Here is an 18,969-nt window from a genome sequence, read left to right on the forward strand (position 1 = left end):
CATCGACGACGCACTGGATCGTCTACAACATGCCAAGTTTTTTTTTATCATTGGATGTTAAATCAGGGTATTGGCAAATCGAAAAAACATGTCTTTTAGCAAGCACCAACAACGCCAACAAGCAGTTCTGTTGCAACATATGGCAAATTGATGTTGATGAACAGGATCGTGAAAAAACAGCGTTTGTGACACCTGACGGGCTCTATGAGTTCAAATTTCTCCCCTTCGGTCTCCGTTCCGCACCTGCCACCTTTCAGCAGATGATGGATACCGCGCTTGCTGAACTCAAATGGCAAACCTTCCTCGTATACTTGGACGACGTCGTCGTGTTCTCGAGTACGTTTGACGAACATCTCGCACAACTCGAGAGTGTCCTCGCTGCGATCCATACTGCCGGCCTTACGATCAAGCCTGAAAAAACGGTACTACGGGTTCCAAGAGCGCAAATTTCTTGTCCATGTCATTGGTCCTGAAGGCGTCCGACCAGACCCCGACAAGTTAGCCGCCCTAGCCGAGTTTTCGCCACCCACAGACAAGAAGGCTGTCCAACGCTTCCTTGCTTTGTGCGCATATTATAGGCGCTTCGTCGAGGGATTCTCGAGAATTGCTGAACCTCTGACACGGCTCACACGCGACAATGTACCTTTCATTTGGGCGGACGAGCAGCAGCAGTCGTTCAATGAATTGCGCAAGCGTTTGCAAGAGGCCCCAATACTTGCTCATTTCGACAAAGACGCTGTCACTGAAATTCATGCTGATGCCAGCAATGCAGGTCTCGGCGCAGTTCTTGTGCAGTGGCAACCTGGCGCGGAACGCACCATTGCTTATGCAAGCCGCAGTCTCACCAAGACTGAGAAAAACTACTCAACCACTGAAAAAGAATGCTTAGCGGTTGTATGGGGCATCAGTAAATTCCGACCCTACTTCTGCGGTAGACCCTTTAAGGCAGTCACTGACAACCACGCGCTGTGCTGGCTTGCCAACCTCAAGGATCCTTCAGGCAGACTAGCCCGTTGGAGTCTGTGCTTACAAGAGTACGATATTGCGGTTGTCTACCGATCTGGAAGGAAGCACAGTGACGCTGACTGTTTGTCACGTCCACCACTCCCTACGACGTCATGGGACCCTGACCATGACTTGCCAATTCTCGGCGTTATCGACGCCATAAAAATGGCTGAGCACCAGCGCCCTGGCCCTGAGCTGCTGCCGCTGATCGAGCACTTTCAAGGAGTTGAAGGTGTTTTACCCCGCTCGCTATGCGCGGCTTATCATCGTACCGCTTGCACAACAACGTCCTTTACAGGAAAAACTGTGGAAGCGGTCCCAATACGTACCTCCTTGTCGTGTCGTCGGCCCTGCGCCAAGACATTTGCAAGCGTGCCATGATGAGCCATGCGCTGGACACCTGGGATTCGCTAAGACATTAGCAAGGATACGGCAGAAGTATTACTGGCCTCGGCTTTATTCTTCTGTACAACGGTACGTGAAGACCTGCCGCGATTGTCAGCGCCGCAAGAAACCACCAGTCAAACCGGCCGGCTTTCTCTAAGCTGTAGACCCTCCTCAAGCACCATTCCAACAAATAAGAATGGATCTGCTTGGGCCATTTCAAATGACGTCGTCGTGCAACAGACGGACAGACGGATAGCCATCGCTACTGACTACTTAACCCGGTACGCCGAAACCGACGCTATCCCTCAAGCAAACTCGTATGAAGTGGCCAAGTTTTTTGTACGCCACATCGTCCTACGACATGGTGCACCGTCTGTTGTCATCACCGACCACGGTACAGCATTTACAGCGGAACTTATGCAGGACGTTCTTCAGCTGACGCATTGCTGTCCCCACAGGAGCACTGCGTAGCAGCCTCAAACCAATGGAATAAATGAACGTCTGAACAAAGCGCTGGTTGATATGCTCTCCATGTATGTCGACGTAGAGCACAAGACGTAGGACGAGATTTTACCCTATGTGACTTTCGCGTATAACACTGCTGTATAGGAGACCACGCAGTTTACGCCGTTCGAACTTGTATACGGGCGCCACGTGACGTCAACACTTGACGTCATGCTACGTGCCTCTGGCTGATAATAGCCCGACCAGCGAACACGCGGAATAATTTGTACAAAGAGCCGAAGAGGCACGCCAGCTTGCTCGGCATCGTATCCGGAGCCAACTGCATACAGACGCCCTTCGATATAACGAGGGTCGACGCGACGTCCATTACAATACCGGCGCCTGCGTGTGGGTGTGGACGCCCGTCCGTCACCGTGGACTCTCGGAAAAGTTGATCCGCTGGTATTTTGGTCCCTACAAGGTTACGCGCCGCCTCAGTGACGTGACCTACGAAGTCGTCCCCTGCAGGTCTGACCCCGGTTTCGTCCTCGCACTGAAGTTGTTCATGTAGTGCGCATGAAACCATAGTATGCGCGTACGTGAACGCCGAGATGCACCTGAGGAGCTCCACTTCTTATGTCGCTGAAAGAACTTTGTGACGCGACCGAGACGGTCGCTTTTCGCTTAGGGGCAATTGATACAAAGATGTGGGGCTCCCGCACCACAGAACGACGCGCGCAAAGGTCGGCGCCATGATAGATGATGAAGTGCGTAAGCTGCTCGCTTTTCTTCTGGCCCACCATCGAAGAGGAGGAGGAGGAAGAACTTCATTAAAAACACCAGTCAATGAACGTCAGGAGAGAAATGCTTCTCCCCCTTCGCCCCTAGCCGTCGGCCGGAATACCTTGAGACGCAGCAGCAGTAAGGGCTTGACGGATGATGTCCTGCTGGACGTTGGGGTCTGGGCTGCGGAGCAAGGCCTCCCAGAATTCTAGAGTGTGCGAGCTATCATGCTTAGCCGGACATGTCCACACCATGCGAACCAGATTTGCTGCCTCATCACAGAATTTGCACTTTGACCTGAATACTTCTGGATGCCACATGCTGTAGAGAAACGTCTCCTTTGTAACACTCCGTCTGCAACCTACGGTACAATATTCACGATTTCTCCCTGTGTTTTATCTTGGCTTTCCTGATGAACCAACTTAGCTGTTGATGTTCTCTTGCTTGATATTGTTTTATTCTCCTTGAGCAAGTGCTTGAGGAGGTTCCAGCTACTTCTATGTTTGAGTCTACCATCAGCCGAGTTACAAATATCATCCCACTGTTGCTTCACGAGGGTCTTCGAGTGTTCATCAAATTTTCTGTTTAATTGCGCTATTTTTTCCTAGCCTTCTGTTAAGTCTTTGTGTTTTACATCTCTGTGCTATAACCTGTTGGGCCTCAATCAGATGCGCCAGCCTGTTATCCATAGCCTCAATATTTTTCTCTGTCCTGATTTCATTAGTGGCCTTTCTGATGTCCTCTCTGAGCTGATTGACCCATGTCTGAAAGGGCTCCATCTTGGCATCTAAAGGCCTCACTTTCCTTCTGGTTCATTCTGATTTTCCTGAACTGATCTCAATCAGTGAATTTGAAAATTCTAGTTTCGTGTCTTTCTATATATATAGTTACGTGTATGATTTAATGATCGCTGCGAAGATCTGCGTTTGAATTTTCACAATTAGCTCCTCTTGAGTGGTTTACAAAAGTGAGATTTGTTGTGGAGTCTCTGCTTGGGTACGTGCCACAACGGGGCGATACGCTGGATCGGTAATCAAGCATAATGCCAGATCCATGGCAAGACTTCATAGCTCCTTTCCCTTCTTTGTGTTCGAAGTGTATCTCCATGTGTGATAGGGCACATTAAAGTCCCCTCCAATAATGGCGGGGAGGTTTTTGCAACCGAAAGCACCTTTTTGAGGAGTGCTCTGAACAACTGTCTCATGTCGTTAGGACTGCTGTAAATATTCAAAGAGAAAATGTTTTGCGCCTTGCTTCTGTTCCTTTTAAGTATTATGTCAGCTAAAATAAATTCAAACCTGGCATGGCTAAGATGAATATCACGCTGAATGTATAGCAACTTTTTGTAGATGAAGGTCGCCGACCCTCTCCCCATTACATTGTCTCTACATGTCGCTTTGTACCCAGTAAGCATAATTTCGTCCGCTAAGGTTTCCTGCAGCATAATTCCCTTCAGCCTGACCTCAGTGGCCGGATCACGCGTCGCAGTGCTGCTTTCTTGAGTTGTAACCCACGAGAATTCCATTTCCACGCCTTAAATGAATGATTACTGTACATTGTTATTACTTCAGGATGCCTTCCTATTACCTGCTATTTTCCTCTTTGTGATGGCCCCCGAAATTCTAGGAATTGATTTTACACTATCCGCCTCCGATGGCGAAGACTCATCATCTTCATCCCCTCGCCCCTCATTTCCACAATTTCTCACTTTAAAACGTTCCCAATTTGTGTTTATCGCTTTAATGGGCTCTTTTATTTCACTGAGGGCTGAGAAGAATGAATCATCCGCGGAGCTCACCGCCCTCTGTTTAGGGGCCGGGGAACTGGATTCCCCTGGATCGCTGCTTTTGCTTACAGGTCTAGCTATCTCTATTGTAGCAGACCTCGACTGCTCTTTTTTACGAAATTCTACTGCTTTCCTGGTCTGTTGTTCATTAGCTTTTTTTAAAGAAGTTACTTCTTTAATAATTTGCTCTATTCTGGCATCATCGTCACCAGCCACAGCCCCTGAGACTCACGCAGCAAGCCTCACAGTGCCTTTCACTTTGTCAGCCCAGGTGGTTCCTGGCGTTATGTTCTCGCCAGGTGTTGAGTCCCTCCGTGCGAAGCGCACCTGCTCTTCCCTTAACTTGGAACGGCTTCTCTCCCTGGATAGTGAACGACGCCTGAATCTGGTACGACTCCTTCAGCGTGAGTGTTCCCTTTCCTCGGGGGCGATGGTTGGGTGCCAGCTGCTGCGCTTCCGACGGCGCTCTTGTTGACGACCGAGCCTGTTGTGCTCTCTTCGACGAAGTCGCACGACGTAAGGGATTTGAAATCTTTGCTTGCAAAACTTGTCACCGGTAGCGTGATCGCCTTCTCAAAATTTACACTTAGGTAAACATACATGTTCATCTCCTGGGTTGTGAGTCCTACATCCCCTGCACTGAACAGTCTTGTGTTAGACACATCTCAGAGCGGTGCCCGACACTTCCGGTGAAGCAGACGTCAAATTCTTTCCTGTAAAGGTATCATCTCACTAGTGTGGATGCATATCTGTCAAAATTGGGCACTTTGAGTGCATCGAAAAGTACAATGACCGATCCCGACGTCTTGTTGCGCTTGGCAGCCAGCGCAAGCGGGTTCAAGTGATGCACGATATTTCTTATCATAGTTTGCGAGTCTCTAATGTTCACTCTTGTGATGACACCTTTGTACGTGGTATGTGGTGGCACTTCGTATGCATTTACCTCGTATTCCGCTTCCAATTTCTCGAAGGACTGGACCCTAACATACTTCGCCGCATGTTCGCGCTTAGGGTTGCTGTCTACCATGACATTTTGAGCTACGTTTGGGTAGACAACATCTTCCCTGGCCTGCTCTTCCGTTAGGCCTGACGCCTAGATTACTGCGATACCAATCGCAGTGGTGCTCACTTTGTTCAAATTGAGTCCTCCACGAGGTCGTATAATGATCTTACTGTGCTCCTCAGGCAGTTGAGGCTTCCTCGAAACTTTGATTACCCAATTCTTAACCATTCCACCGACAGCGGTTCCCTTGACGCCATGCTCTCGTTAATTATATGGCCAATGTGGTCTCCTCATCCACAGCCTTTCTGGTAAGTCGTGATCTTCGGCCAGCCACCACTTGCCAACCGAAGTCGTACTCAGCATTGTTTCCTTCATTTCTATCAAAACCTTCATCTTCCATGTTTGTATCCGCCATGCCTGCTGGCAGGTGGGCTTACTAGGCTCAACAAGGCCTTACGCCTTACTAAGCTTAGCTCCACTAAGCTTAACTCGTCGTGTAGGAGCAGAAAAGGTCCCGTAAAACTGTGAAAATGCAAGCCCCACCACGAATCTTGATGTCAGTTAATTCGCCGTCGCTTCGGGGATCCAGTGACATGCTTCTTTTCGTTGTACTCTCGAAATTGGTCAGCGGAGCGTGGAAAAAAACGGAGCCGATGCTTCCACGTCTGCACTGCTCGGCGCTTCTTCTTCTTCTGACACAGTAGCACAGAGCCCCCAGTTGTGCGTGACTATGAGCATCAAAGAGCTTCGTTTGAACAAGGCCACGTACGCAGTGGCACATACCCAGTGGACTCAGTGGTACATACCTAGTGCAACACGCCCAGTGGCACACACCAATTGGCACACACCGTTGCCCAAGTTGGCGTGTAATAGGCTGATCGAATTGCGGTACGCCACTGGGTCCACTCAGTATGCACACAGTGGCGCATACCGAGTGGACCCAGTGGCACACAGCCGGTGACGAATACCCAGTGGACCACGCCCATTTGTGGGCGTGCCCACACTTAGCGGTACATCAAACCGGCTCCAGTGGCGCACATCAAGTTCCAAATGCCCGTGGCCGTCAAAGAGGTTTGTTAAAAAAGCAGTGCATACCTAGTCTCACATACTCAGCGGCCACAGTGGCACATACCCAGTAAAACAAACCCAGTAAAATGTAGTGGCCAAAAGAGAACATACCCAGTGACACATAAGCAATGGTTCCACGTACGCACACCCACTGATTAGAGTGACACCTACCCAGTGACACTTACTGAATGGCCCCGCTTTCACATACCGAATGACCCCAGTGGCATAATAACGCGACAGCGTTAAGGAGCTCGTGTCGCAGAAAAGCCGGTGTCGTCGGTGGTGTTGGCCGTGAGCAATAAATCCCAGCAGGCACTTCATGACTAAAAAACAACTTGCAAGATGGGCTGGGTGGGAATCGAACCAGGGTCTCCGGAGTGTGAGACGGAGGCGCTACAACTGAGCCACGAGTTCGACGCTTCAAAGCGGTACAAAAGCGCCTCTAGTAAATGCGGTGTTGCCTTAGAAACGAGCTGTTTCTAAGGCTCAGACGTGCGTCGCTTGCTCGGGCGCACATTTCGTTGCCGCGCCGAATGCTGCGTTGCTCGACGCTCACCGCGTCCGATGCGGGGCGCGTAGTGGCTGCGCCGTAGCCCATTGTCCTACACCCCTTGACGGGTCACGTTCACTTACACCCCTTGGCGGGAACGCTGTCACGTTCCACTCTTGAAGGCGAAGCTTGAGCGTCCTCCAATTTTTTTTAGACTGCACTATGTCAGGAATCAGACCATAAGAACAGCGAGACACACATCAAAAGCTGACTGGATTCCGAGAAGAATGCTTTGCAATAAGCTGATTAGGATATCGGGTTTCTATGCTTCTTAGCTTCCACTTACCGTCGTGGTGCATACGCGGAGTGTGCTCGTAGCAAGTCGATAACGGTTAGAAAGGCGCATCATAGTGCGGTAAATGTTAAGAAATTATTGTTTCAGAAATACCATTTAGTAAATAAGGCCTGTGGCTCGGGCTTTCGTTACGAAGTGTCTAAGTTTGGAATAGCGCTATGTCTATAGAAAGTATTTGCACTCAATACACCATTGTGGCGTAGTGGCTACAGCATTACACTGCTAAACACGAGATCACAGGGTCAATATATTGACCATCCGATACCCCGCCGGGGCCGGGTATACCCGGCCCCGGCGGCCGCATTTCGATAGCGGTGAAATAGTAAAGAACCCGTCTACTGTAGACTGAGTGCACGTTAAATGATCCCCAATGATCAAAATGTATATGGATTTCTCGCTACGGAGAGCCGCCGCATAATCAGAGATGAATTTATAAAGGAATATTTATAGTTCAAAAGGAGCAAAAGGGACAGTGGGCGCGAGGCTACAGAGCTGTAGCTTGAACACGCCACTTATCTAAAACTTGGTGTCGTTTGAGCTCGTAAATCCCGAAATATTTGAACACAATAGACAGGTTCTACTAGTATTCCGTCGCTTTTGTGATGCTTGATGCGTTCTTGCAATTCACAACGCGAAACCTTGTCCACATATGGAGACGCATAATGAGGATTAAGTAAACTCACTTCGAGCGCATTTGGCCTCTTGCCGTGAAGAGTTTGGTGGACGTGACATAGATGGCAAAGGAAAATATGAACACCGGTAAAAACCAGCCCGCAACGATGACGAAGTAAGACCGTGACAGCCAAAAGAAGCGCTTGGTCAGAAGCGCATAGAATCGAATCACGCCATGCGGTCTCTTGATAACAGGTGTACATGCGGCCTTGACGTCGCCATCTGCGAGTAAAAGTAAAGCTCTGTTCCAGAGGATTTTTTATTGTTTTGTGCTAGCCAGCTCAAAAATGAGTGTTGAATGCTTCGTCACTGAGGGCCTTTTTTTTTTCCTTTCACAGCCTTATCAAAAAAATCAGTGATAGGACTACTACATTTTTTTCAGCTCACGCAACATACACGAATCATAGCTCACGCAGCTTTCGCAAAGATACAGCGATTATAATTGAGCCACCGAGATCTGTGGCATGTACCACATATTGAACATGTACAGTTGAGTGCAAATGTCTCGAGACCACGGATTATGCAAAAAAAAACTATTCATTTCTTCTAGGACAGCCTTGCAACGTCAAATTATATAAGAACATGGTGCTGGTCAAGCAGCTGCACGTGGGTAGTCCACTTGATTGCAGCCTTTATGCCCTGGCTCAGAAGAAAAAAGAAATTTAGCGGCAACTGTGGTCCTTAAACTTTCGCCTTTGACTGTACGTTGAACAACTGAAACCTCGTCCCAACGTACTACACGCTGCCTCAACAATCACGGCGTTTCAGCTGCTACCTAATATCTTGCCTACAGCTCATCTACCAAGCTTATTCTTGGACGCACCCTTCTGGCCAACCTCAATTGCACGTGAGTTCTAGTTGAGCCCGTTTTTCATTCACAAAAATCCTGAATGTCACGCGCATACCTGGGGCGCTATAACGTAAAACTATTCCAAACTTTTCTATTCCAATTCTGCTATCAGCCCTCCACGATTGGTCAAAAACTTTCACCTGTCTGTCACGCGACGTCACGAAAGCCGCGATACCTCCCCATCTGATATGATGTGTACACACTGATTATGCATGATTTGACAGAAAAAAAACAGTTATTTCTGATTCGACCCCTTTTCGCCATTAGCCCTCGGCCATTGGTCAAAAGTTCTCGGGCTGCACCCACTTCACCTGCCTGTCACCCGACTTCACAAAACCGCAAGAACTCACCACGTAAAAGTGACGTGTACGCGATACAGATGCATTAATATGCCGAACAAAACTGAATTTTCTTCGGAATAGCCGCAGGCTGCCCCGTTCCGAAAGTAATAGAAGATGGCTGCCGCCGATCGCTCAGACGCTGGCTACTCGCACCTGCCGGAGAGCAGGGGTGTATTTGCGTATAATAAAACTTCTTGCGTGGCTGTGTAACGTTTTCGAGCACTTTCGGCACGTTTACCTCCTCATTCTGCCAACTCTTCTTTGTTGAGGGTCCGTTTTAGCGTCATTCTGGAGCTTCCGTTGCATGCCACCGCGATTTTCGACCAGCCACGGCAAGCTAAGTAAGGGAAGGCCGACCAATCGTAGACGCCGGCACCACCTTCTTCATCTGGTTGTCGACTTTCAGTGCAGTGGCTCGGCCCCATCGAATCCCTCTCCACTTGAGCGCTCTCCTCGCCTCTTGTCAGCCAATTAGATACGACAAGCCTCTCAGTGTAGGCAATTTTATTCGTTTTTCAAGCAAACAAAAGTGACCGCCTATGAATGAGGAGAGCATTTGATTGGTCTGTTCACACAACCCTACGGGTGACCGCCCGGTGCTTGCGTTGGCGGTTACGCAAATTTGACGTCAGGAGATTGGAATAGAAACATATTGGAATAGTTTTACGTTATAGGGCCCCTGAAAAATAACTCATATGGTGCACGCCGTTCTTTTTTTTTTTGACCCGGAACCTGCACACATGCGACATATAATGGTTTTAAAGCACATTATTAGGTAATATTCGACGATTTTTATAGACCTCAAGGTATACCTCTTCTTAATTGAAACAAGCTGGAGCAGGGTTGTTAGCCTTAGAGATATAGTTCGAAATAAAAACCTGTTGCGACAGAAAGCATTGACGACAGTGCTTTTGGATTACAGTCCTAAACAATTTCGACACATAAGAAACACAAAGGATCAGAAGTACTCCGAAGATTGCATGATGCAGCGAATTCGTATCGATGCCCGCAGCTTCTCCAATACACGACTGATACAGTAGATCAGTGCGATAGGAAATAGAGGGACGTCATGGGGACTTGTGGTTGTGACTCTTCATGGACCGTTCTTCTGTGCTATAGGTACGATCTCCCAGGGTTACTCCAGTGTCCAGCAAGTAAGCCTGGTTCAGCTACTCTAGCTAGCACAGGATGGAAGGCGTCGACAGCAGCACGCTTCCCTGTTGTCTCCTCCACTTGAAAACTTCAAGTAGTCATCATTATTAGCAGCAACTGGATCTCCACACATTTAGAAGCGAAGAAAGCATGACATTTCTAACTGGCGTTACTTTGATATGGAATCACTGAATGGTGTTTCTCACGCGTTTCATTGGCAGTAGCCCCGTTTCTCCTTTTCATGGCGGCTCCGCTTCGGGGAGGTAAACGGTAAGAGTGACTTTATTATCGTTATAATAACTGGAGAAAGTGTACCGCATAGAACTTTGCATATGGCCTACGTGCTGCTGCCGTATTTCTTTACTGAGTGAACGAACTTTCATTAGTGCGTCAGTGCTTAGACAAAATAGACTCCTCAGCTTTGTGTACACGTCCAGCGGTGCTGCACACAAGAGCCTTTATTCACAGAGCAGTTTCTGTGGCTAATGCTTCCGTGCCCCTAAGGAGCATTATATTTATTGAACGCTTACCACGCATAAATACAAGCATAGCTGTGTGCACTACTGAATACTATGGACCAGGAAAGCACGGGTGAGCTGATCCATTACAGAATGCAAATTCAGTGTTACGACGCACTCGGCTGCACTTCTGGTAACCCTGAAGGAGTATTTGTCATTTAACCCGCCACAGCAGCTAACCGTTCTGCTACTAATTGTCTTTAAGAAAACCTCCGCAGGTGCTTTTCCTTTCAATGCTTTCTTGCAATACATCCGGAAGCAACACAGCTTTCTTATTTGCGTAATAACGTAAAGTTTTTTTTTTCTATTCTGCATACTATAGCAGTTCCACAATTATAGAGAGCAAGAGCGCTTGAATTTGAACGAAAAGAGCACGACAATTGTCCGCCAATGAGCCAAGTAATTTTTCAGGTATTTCTGCTATTTAATGATATGTCGAAACATACTAGCGTCAAAAAAGAGGACTGATGACTGCATGAAAGAAAACAAACTTCTTCCTTGGTGTGCGCTTGCGCGATTGTTTGAGAAATCAAGGGCTTTTTAGCGTACTGTTAGTTATAAGTTGGTGCTCATGTTCCTTCGACTAGTCCTATGTTCTGTCTGTTAGTAAGATTTTATGCTTAAAAATTTCACCTGCGATTACGATACTCCTTAACGTGAAGTTTGGGCTCACCTCTACGCATGTTTTCATTTCGCGATCTATTCAGGCAAACAGAATGGACGAGCCGCGACGCGCGGCTCTATATATATACCGACCACACAGTTGCCGCTTCCCGGCAACTGCAGCTTATGCAACCGTGATGTTTACCGAGAGAACATTGTGTTTGACGCTATGCACGAAGGCGAGCTTTCCGGTTGTATTATTTTTCTTTCCCCCACATTGCCGGTGCCACCATGAGATGAATGGATGGATGTTTTGAGCGTCCCCTTTGGAACGGGGTGGTTGGGTTGCGCCATCAAGCTCTTGCTATTATATTGCTTAATGTCCTACCTTGGTTAAATAAGAAAAAAAGAAAGAAAAAACACCATGAACTCCTCAAACCAAATTTTCTGATCCCCTATTGCGAACTGTGCTTTTGTACATCTCCGTCTTTTGTCGTTTCCCTACTTTTCTTCCACCAATCCTCCAATCGTCGCTTACTAATGCCTATTGCGGACATGTTTACTTTTTTACTGCTCTCGTTGAACCCAAGGGCTTCAAGGAGGCCAGTAGTGCCTAAATGGACCGCAGGGTAGACGTCTTCACATTCTAATAAAACGTGCTCCATAGTTTCCCTAGTTTTACCGCAGCAAGCACGTGTTTCTTCTTCCTTCCTATATCTCGCTTTATAGGTGTGTCTTCTAAGGCATCCCGATCTCGCTTCGAAAAGTAATGAGCTCCCCTTTGCGTTATCATAAATTGTTTCTTTCCTGATTTAGTTTTTTCCTCTTAAGAAGTTACTCATGGCAAGTTTCTTTTCCATTGGCGCCACCCATGAGATAATTTGAGTCTCTCTGATTTTCCGCCTGACCTTCTTTGTTGCTGTATTGCCCACCTTACAGGCCGCATACTGGCTGGTAAGCTTCCTAGTTCTATTGCTCCACTGTGAATCAATGTTTTTCCTGGACAGGCCGCTGAAAACTCTCCCAGCCCATTTACTTTCTGAAAATTCCTCAGCCGTTCTTCATACTCAATTTTACGGCGAGCTTCCCTCAGTTCAAAATTATTTCAACTAGTCCAGTAGTTACTCATGGCCGATTTTTTTCTTTTTTTTTGCATTGCCGCCACCAAAGTATCTTAAGTGCGGCCTTCTTTTTCACACGTATTTCTGACAACCAACGTTCACTTTCACATTTTCATTTTGCTTGCACTAGTACTTGAACCATAGACTTGTTCTCCCGATTTATTTCCCATTTACTAGTTACTTCATCCTGCGGCAACTGCGCCTTTTTTGCCTGCCTGTGCTCTCGGCATGTTTTCTGTCGTTCGGCGATCGCTTCTCGTATCTCCCTGTTTCCACCAGCTTTTAGGTTTCCTTTCCAACGAACATGTTCTTTCTCTTTCCTTATTTCTGCCGTTATTACACGTAGAAGCTCACTATACTCGCAATCTATTTGGCCATTTGCCAAGTTCTTCCTCGATTCTAGTGACAATATTTGTTATTTGTTCAGAGTTCCAATTTGGACTGGCCATTTTGCACTCCTTCCTTTCTTTCCCAGCTACTTATCCCATCTTCAAAATGATGCGTTTATGGTCACTCCCTATGCTGCTATACCCTTCCTCATCAATGACCATTTCTCTCAACTATCATGAATTCTTTTTGTCATCAGACAGTAATCAATGGTTGATTGCCGGTTTCCCACTTCCGACGTGATCTGCCTTCACACTCAGGCCCGGTATTCACGATAACGAGGTTATGTTGCTCACAAAAATCTAGCATTGACTTCCCGTTGTTGTCGGTATAGCCATCTAAATCCTTTATGTGGGCATTCATATCACCTAATAGGATAATTTCAGCACCATTCCTGAAACCCTTAATATCCGCGCTTATGCATTCAACTAACTCTTTAATCTTCTCTCTGCAATTTTTTCCGGTCCACAAATACGTAACATCCAGCCAAGTTTTTCAACTCGTGGTACCTGATAACCAAAGATGCTGTTGACATTTTGAATTTACTCTTTCCATTTCGCTCCCTGATGGATGAGCATTCCGCCTCCCCCTCCCTTTCTTTCCGACTCAGTTCTGTTGCACCCTTCCCAAACATAATTCTCATTCACTGGCGGCTCTTCCGAGTCTCTAAGGTGCATTTCTGTAACCGCATACACCCCTGTTTGTTCTTTATTTAACTGCTCCGCAATATCTGCCCATTGCTCCTTTCTGCCGCCTTGCATGCTTATGTAGCTTGTTGCACGGCGAGCTCTCTTTCTTGCTTTGAACCTTTTTCTGAAATCGACGGCGATGCTCTTCTGAGGTTCCCTGAGGGGACCTTCTTTATTACTACCTAGTCTGGCCTCCTGAGCGCCCGTGGGCCCCCTAAAAAAGCAACAGCGCGACCACCAAGTCGCCACCCAACTTCTCGTCATCATCCGCCTGGTTACGCCCACTGCAGGGCAAAGGCCTCTCCCATACTTCTACTACCCCGGTCATGTACTAATTGGGACCATGTTGTCTCTCCAAACTTCTTAATCTCATCCACCCAGCTAACTTTCTACCGCCCCCTGCTACGCTTACCTTCCCTTGGAATCCAGTCCGTAACCCTTAATGACCATCGGTCATCTTCCCTCCTCATTACATGTCCTGCCCATGCCCATTTCTTTTTCTCCATTTTATTTAAGATGTCATTAACTCGCGTTTGTTCCCTCAAGCAATCTGATCTTTTCTTATCCCTTAACGTTACACCCATCATTCTTCTTTCCATAGCTAGTTGCGTCGTCCTCAATTTAAGTAGAACCTTTTTCGTAAGCCTCCAGGTTTCTGCCCCATACGTGAGTGCTGGTAAGACACAGCTGTTTTACACTTCTCTTGAGGGATAATGGCAAGCTGCTATTCATGATCTGAGAATGCCTGCCAAACGCACCCCAGCCCATTCTTATTCTTCTGATTATTTCAGTCTCAGGATGCGGATTTGTGGTCACTGCCTGTCTTAAGTAGATGTATTTCCTTACCACTCCCAGTGCCTCACTACCTATCGTAAACTGGTGTTCTCTTCCGAGACTGTGAAACATTACTTTAGTTTTCTGCAGATTAATTTTTAGGCCCACTCTTCTGATTTGCCTCTCCAGGTCGGTGAGCATGCATTGCAATTGGTCCCCTGAGTTACTAAGCAAGGCAATATCATCAGCGAATCGCAAGTTACTAAGGCATTCTCCATTAACTCTTATCCCGAATTCTTCCCAATCCAGGTCTCTGAATACCTCCTGTAAACACGCTGTGAATAGCATTGGAGAGATCGTATCTCTCTGCCTGACGCCTTTCTTTATTGGGATTTCGTTGCTTTCATTATGGAGGACTACGGTGGCTGTGGAACCGCTGTAGATATCTTTCAGTATTTTTCCATACGGCTCGTCTACACCCTGATTCCGTAATGCCTCCATGACTGCTGAGGTTTCGACAGAATCAAACGTTTTCTCGTAATCAATGAAAGCTATATATGAGGGTCGGTTATATTCCGCACATTTCTCTATCACCTGATTGATAGTGTGAATATGGTGTATTGTTGAGTAGCCTTTATGGAGTCCTGCCTGGTCCTTTGGTTGACAGAAGTCTAAGGTGTTCCTGATTCTATTTGCGATTACCTTAGTAAACACTATGTAGGCAATGGGCAGAAAGCTAATCGGTCAATAGTTTTTCAAGTCTTTGGCATCCCCTTTGTTATGGATTAGGATCCATAAGAAATGGGACGCCACTTCTCTTTCCAGCCTGTAATTGAAGTGGATCCCGTCTCGTTTAAAACCACCACACCTTCTTACTTCCCTGTTTACTTCGATAACCTTGAAATCTTTCTCTCGGCTCATTTTCCATATCGCCTCATTAGCAGCCGCTACGACTCTTTGTACGTGACTGTCACGTACAGGCACCTCCGGCACCGTGGGCACCACGATGTGCACCTGAGGGGATAGCTCGCGCAAGTCGTTCACCCCCTTCGCCAAGCGCTGGGCTAGTCCTGTCCCTTTCCTGTTTAGGACGTCATTTAGCCCACCTGCCACTATGACAAGGTTGCGCACGTGGGCATTTTCCGCGAGCTTTTCTTTTGCTCGCTCCATGACATAACCCAGTGTCCGCCCTGGACATGTTCCTACCGCCGCTCTTGTGTCGCCTTTCACCCTCTCCACAATTGCTTCTGAGCTCGTAGCCAGGTTTGAGTCGCCGGCGATTATCGCTTTTCACTTTCTCCTACCTCTCCCTGCTTCCCTTTGTCCTTTTCCGTGTGATTCGGACTCGACAAGGGGTATTGTCTCCTGTGCTCCTGCTTTTTCCATGTGGTGGCCTCAACGTTGGTGCCGCTCTTTCCAGCTAACCCTTCACCAGGTTGCATGCAATCCACATACTTTGCTAGCACTCCTTCTTCTGTCACGTCGGGGGACTGCGTTCTATTGTCACGCACATTCTCATTCACAATGGCGGCCCTGTTTAGCTTTTCCTCGGCTGCTTCAAGTCTTTTTTCAACAACCTTCCATGCATCACGCTCCCTACACCCGCCGTGGTTGCTCAGTGGCTATGGTGTTGGGCTGCTGAGCACGAGGTCGCGGGATCGAATCCCGGCCACGGCGGCCGCATTTCGATGGGGGCGAAATGCGAAAACACCCGTGTGCTTAGATTTAGGTGCACGTTAAAGAACCCCAGGTGGTCAAAATTTCCGGAGTCCTCCACTACGGCGTGCCTCATAATCAGAAAGTGGTTTTGGCACGTAAAACCCCAAATATTATTATTATTATCACGCTCCCTACTTCGCTCATTTTTGAGCTCTTTCACCTGTTTGACGAGCTCTTCTTGAAAAGTCTCCATTTTCTGCAGCCTAGTATCGACATCACAGTGTGTGCCGGTTGACTCGATTCCCTCTCCGTTCTCATCCGTCCCCTCATCTGCCTTGAGGGAACCCCCGCACACGGGTTTCTTTCCCAGCTTTCTTGCCATGTATTGCACAGCTTTTTCTCAGGCAAATACATGCATACTATAATATTGCAGAGCACGTGCCTTTAGCAATAACCGATAAGCACAGGATCCAAATCATCAATATGTCGCAAAGAAATTCTCACCACTGTTTCAAAAGCAATCAATGCCGCGGAGACCCAAGGTATGACGCTCTAGCACGCGCTCAAACACGCGGCCACGCTCTCACTTTCCTAGCAAAACACACACAATAAAACCATTAACAGTTATTAGGCTTGCCACCTCCAAGCTAACATTTAAAGGCTACAAACACTCAACGTCCCACCCGGCAGCACGTGTTGAAGCACGTGGCGTGAAAGGACGCTCTAACCATCCTGCAAAACCAAGTGTACACGAATCACATCCGCGCACACGAAATACGAGACAAAACAAAAAATAAAAAAAAATAAAACCACGCAATTGCTATTTAAAGGCAAAAAAATCTGCAAATCAAAAACAGAAGCAAGCTCAATGCATGCACAAAAACTTATGATTTTGTTGCCGCCACGCAGCCCCGAAAGGCACGTCCATTCGCCACAAAACCTCAAAGTGTATACGCCACTGCTGTGGACGTGAGTGCCCTCTGGTGGTGCTTGGAGATGGCTTCTTCCATTTTCTTCCTCATGCTTCCGTTGCACCCTCCTCCTCCGCTTTCCTCCTCGTGCACTCTTTACTCTCGCCGTATTTCATCCGCCGCTGCGCTCCGTGTTCGCTCTTTCATCGCTCGCTGTGTTCGTTTGCTCGGTTACGACGAGGAAGGACGAGGCACGCCGACGCCCAACGCAGGAACCCGCACTTAAGAGCTGCGCTCTATAATGCTGCCCCAAGTGGCCTGTGCTTCTATCCCTCTCATATTTAATGCTTACCAGTACGGTTCACGATCGCTTCTGTCTGCTGACATTTTTTTTAAGAAAATTCGAATTCACTATAGGTCCTTGTACGCAAGCGCTCTTTGCCATTGACGATTAGGCATCTATAATTATTTGTCTAGCATCCCGACTCGCGGAAATTTTCTCTCACAAAACTTTCTAGCGTAAGGCCTTTTTCTGAGTAGGGACCCAGGTGTTTAGCAGCACTGTTTGGGCGACAGCTGCAAATGCATATAATACTTATTATCAACTACTGCAGAAGGAGCATTTGCTTTGAAAAATGCAAAATACGTACCGCTTGGCAGGTAACTATATTTGTTGTCCGGCATCCAACGTTCAGCAATCCTGAAAGGCAAACCCCCTTTATCAAAAGCGGCAGTGCTCAAAATTATACGTGCTATTTAGGCAAATTCAAATTTCTTTATCGTCGAACATTATTTAAAAAAGCCTGTTTCGTCCAAAAGGGGAAGCATCGACTGGGATATCAAATAAGTAAGCAGCTATGCGAAGTAAGCATAGTAGCTTTATCGGCCATATAAACCCGGAAACATTCGCTTACTAAGTGATATCACAAGCATGGTATCAGCACGCTCAAGCAACCATGCACACATCACACTCAGTGAAGGTGGACACGCTGTGAAAACGACGGTGCCAGCAAGCGCGACAGCTGCAGCGAGCGAAGTGACCTTCGTGCGGTCTGTCGCTTCAACGCAAGAGCGGCGCGAACGCAGTGCGCACAAAGGTATGACCCATCTGCAGATCCGTTCAAGTTATGGCGCTCGCGACCGCGCGCAGCCGTTCAAAGTGGCACTTGTTGGCGGTTTCGATGTCCACCCCCAACTCCCCTCCATCCTTCGAGGCCTCCCCGCTTTCCCCCATATATCGCGCGCGAGAATGGGCCGCGATCGCCAGTTTCCCTGGCGCCCGGTCGCGAAATGTCCAGATGCTGCCGGAGCACAACACCGCCCCCTCCCCCCTCCCATCCCTCTATGGCTTTTCGGGTGATGAAGGACAGCGCGTTTGCTCTCCGCTTTCTGTCTTCGCGTGCGCCAGATTCAGACGCGATCGTCGCCTTTCCTCGCGTGCTTTCACTCCCACATGCAGCACACGACGCGCGGCGACGGAGTTATCGCTCTCGAAACTTATATGCAACATCTCAGCGATGCTGACAGCGACGGCAGAACTTCGGCTCGACGGTCCAAACATTTGCTATTTCAATAAAGGTTACTGTGTATTCGAACATATTGCGATGTGGCGGAAATAATTAAGGGACTGCGTAAAAAACGCACATATATTACATAGGCGTGTGCAGACGAATTTTTATTGCATTTCAACAGGTGATAGTATTCGTCATGTGCTTGATGCTCGCGACATTTGGGTTGACGTGGATTCAAATCTGGACATTCGTCTTCATTTATCCTCTATTGTCAGTCATGGCGCGAGGAACTTAGGCTTATTATTCAAACTTTGAAAGAAGTCTCGGTGCGCGGAACGCTCCAAGACATGTCTTCTATTGCATGAAATTTTATTAGTGCCCATAAAATAGAAGCCTTCCAGTGTCGATTCGGTCGCACTTTCGATGACAGGTATATTCGCTGACGCCGATACTGTGGCTA

General features: G+C 47.7%; 1 protein-coding gene across 9 annotated transcripts in view; it reads right to left on the bottom strand.

The window, feature by feature from the left end:
• Positions 1-18,969, bottom strand: part of LOC135908829 (phospholipid-transporting ATPase ABCA3-like) — a 324,046-nt gene that overhangs the window by 137,242 nt on the left and 167,835 nt on the right. For 8 of the 9 annotated variants that reach the window (XM_065440663.1, XM_070532568.1, XM_070532569.1 and 5 more), the window contains 2 exons: positions 17,649-17,698; positions 8,005-8,215 (listed from right to left, as the gene is read on the bottom strand). In XM_065440663.1, the coding sequence (XP_065296735.1) occupies positions 8,005-8,215; positions 17,649-17,698 (261 nt within the window). The remainder of the gene's footprint in view (positions 1-8,004; positions 8,216-17,648; positions 17,699-18,969) is intronic. The other variant, XM_065440659.1, reaches the window with a different exon arrangement.

This window comes from Dermacentor albipictus, chromosome 1, assembly GCF_038994185.2.
Source record: "Dermacentor albipictus isolate Rhodes 1998 colony chromosome 1, USDA_Dalb.pri_finalv2, whole genome shotgun sequence".
In the NCBI taxonomy this organism is placed as follows: domain Eukaryota; kingdom Metazoa; phylum Arthropoda; class Arachnida; order Ixodida; family Ixodidae; genus Dermacentor; species Dermacentor albipictus.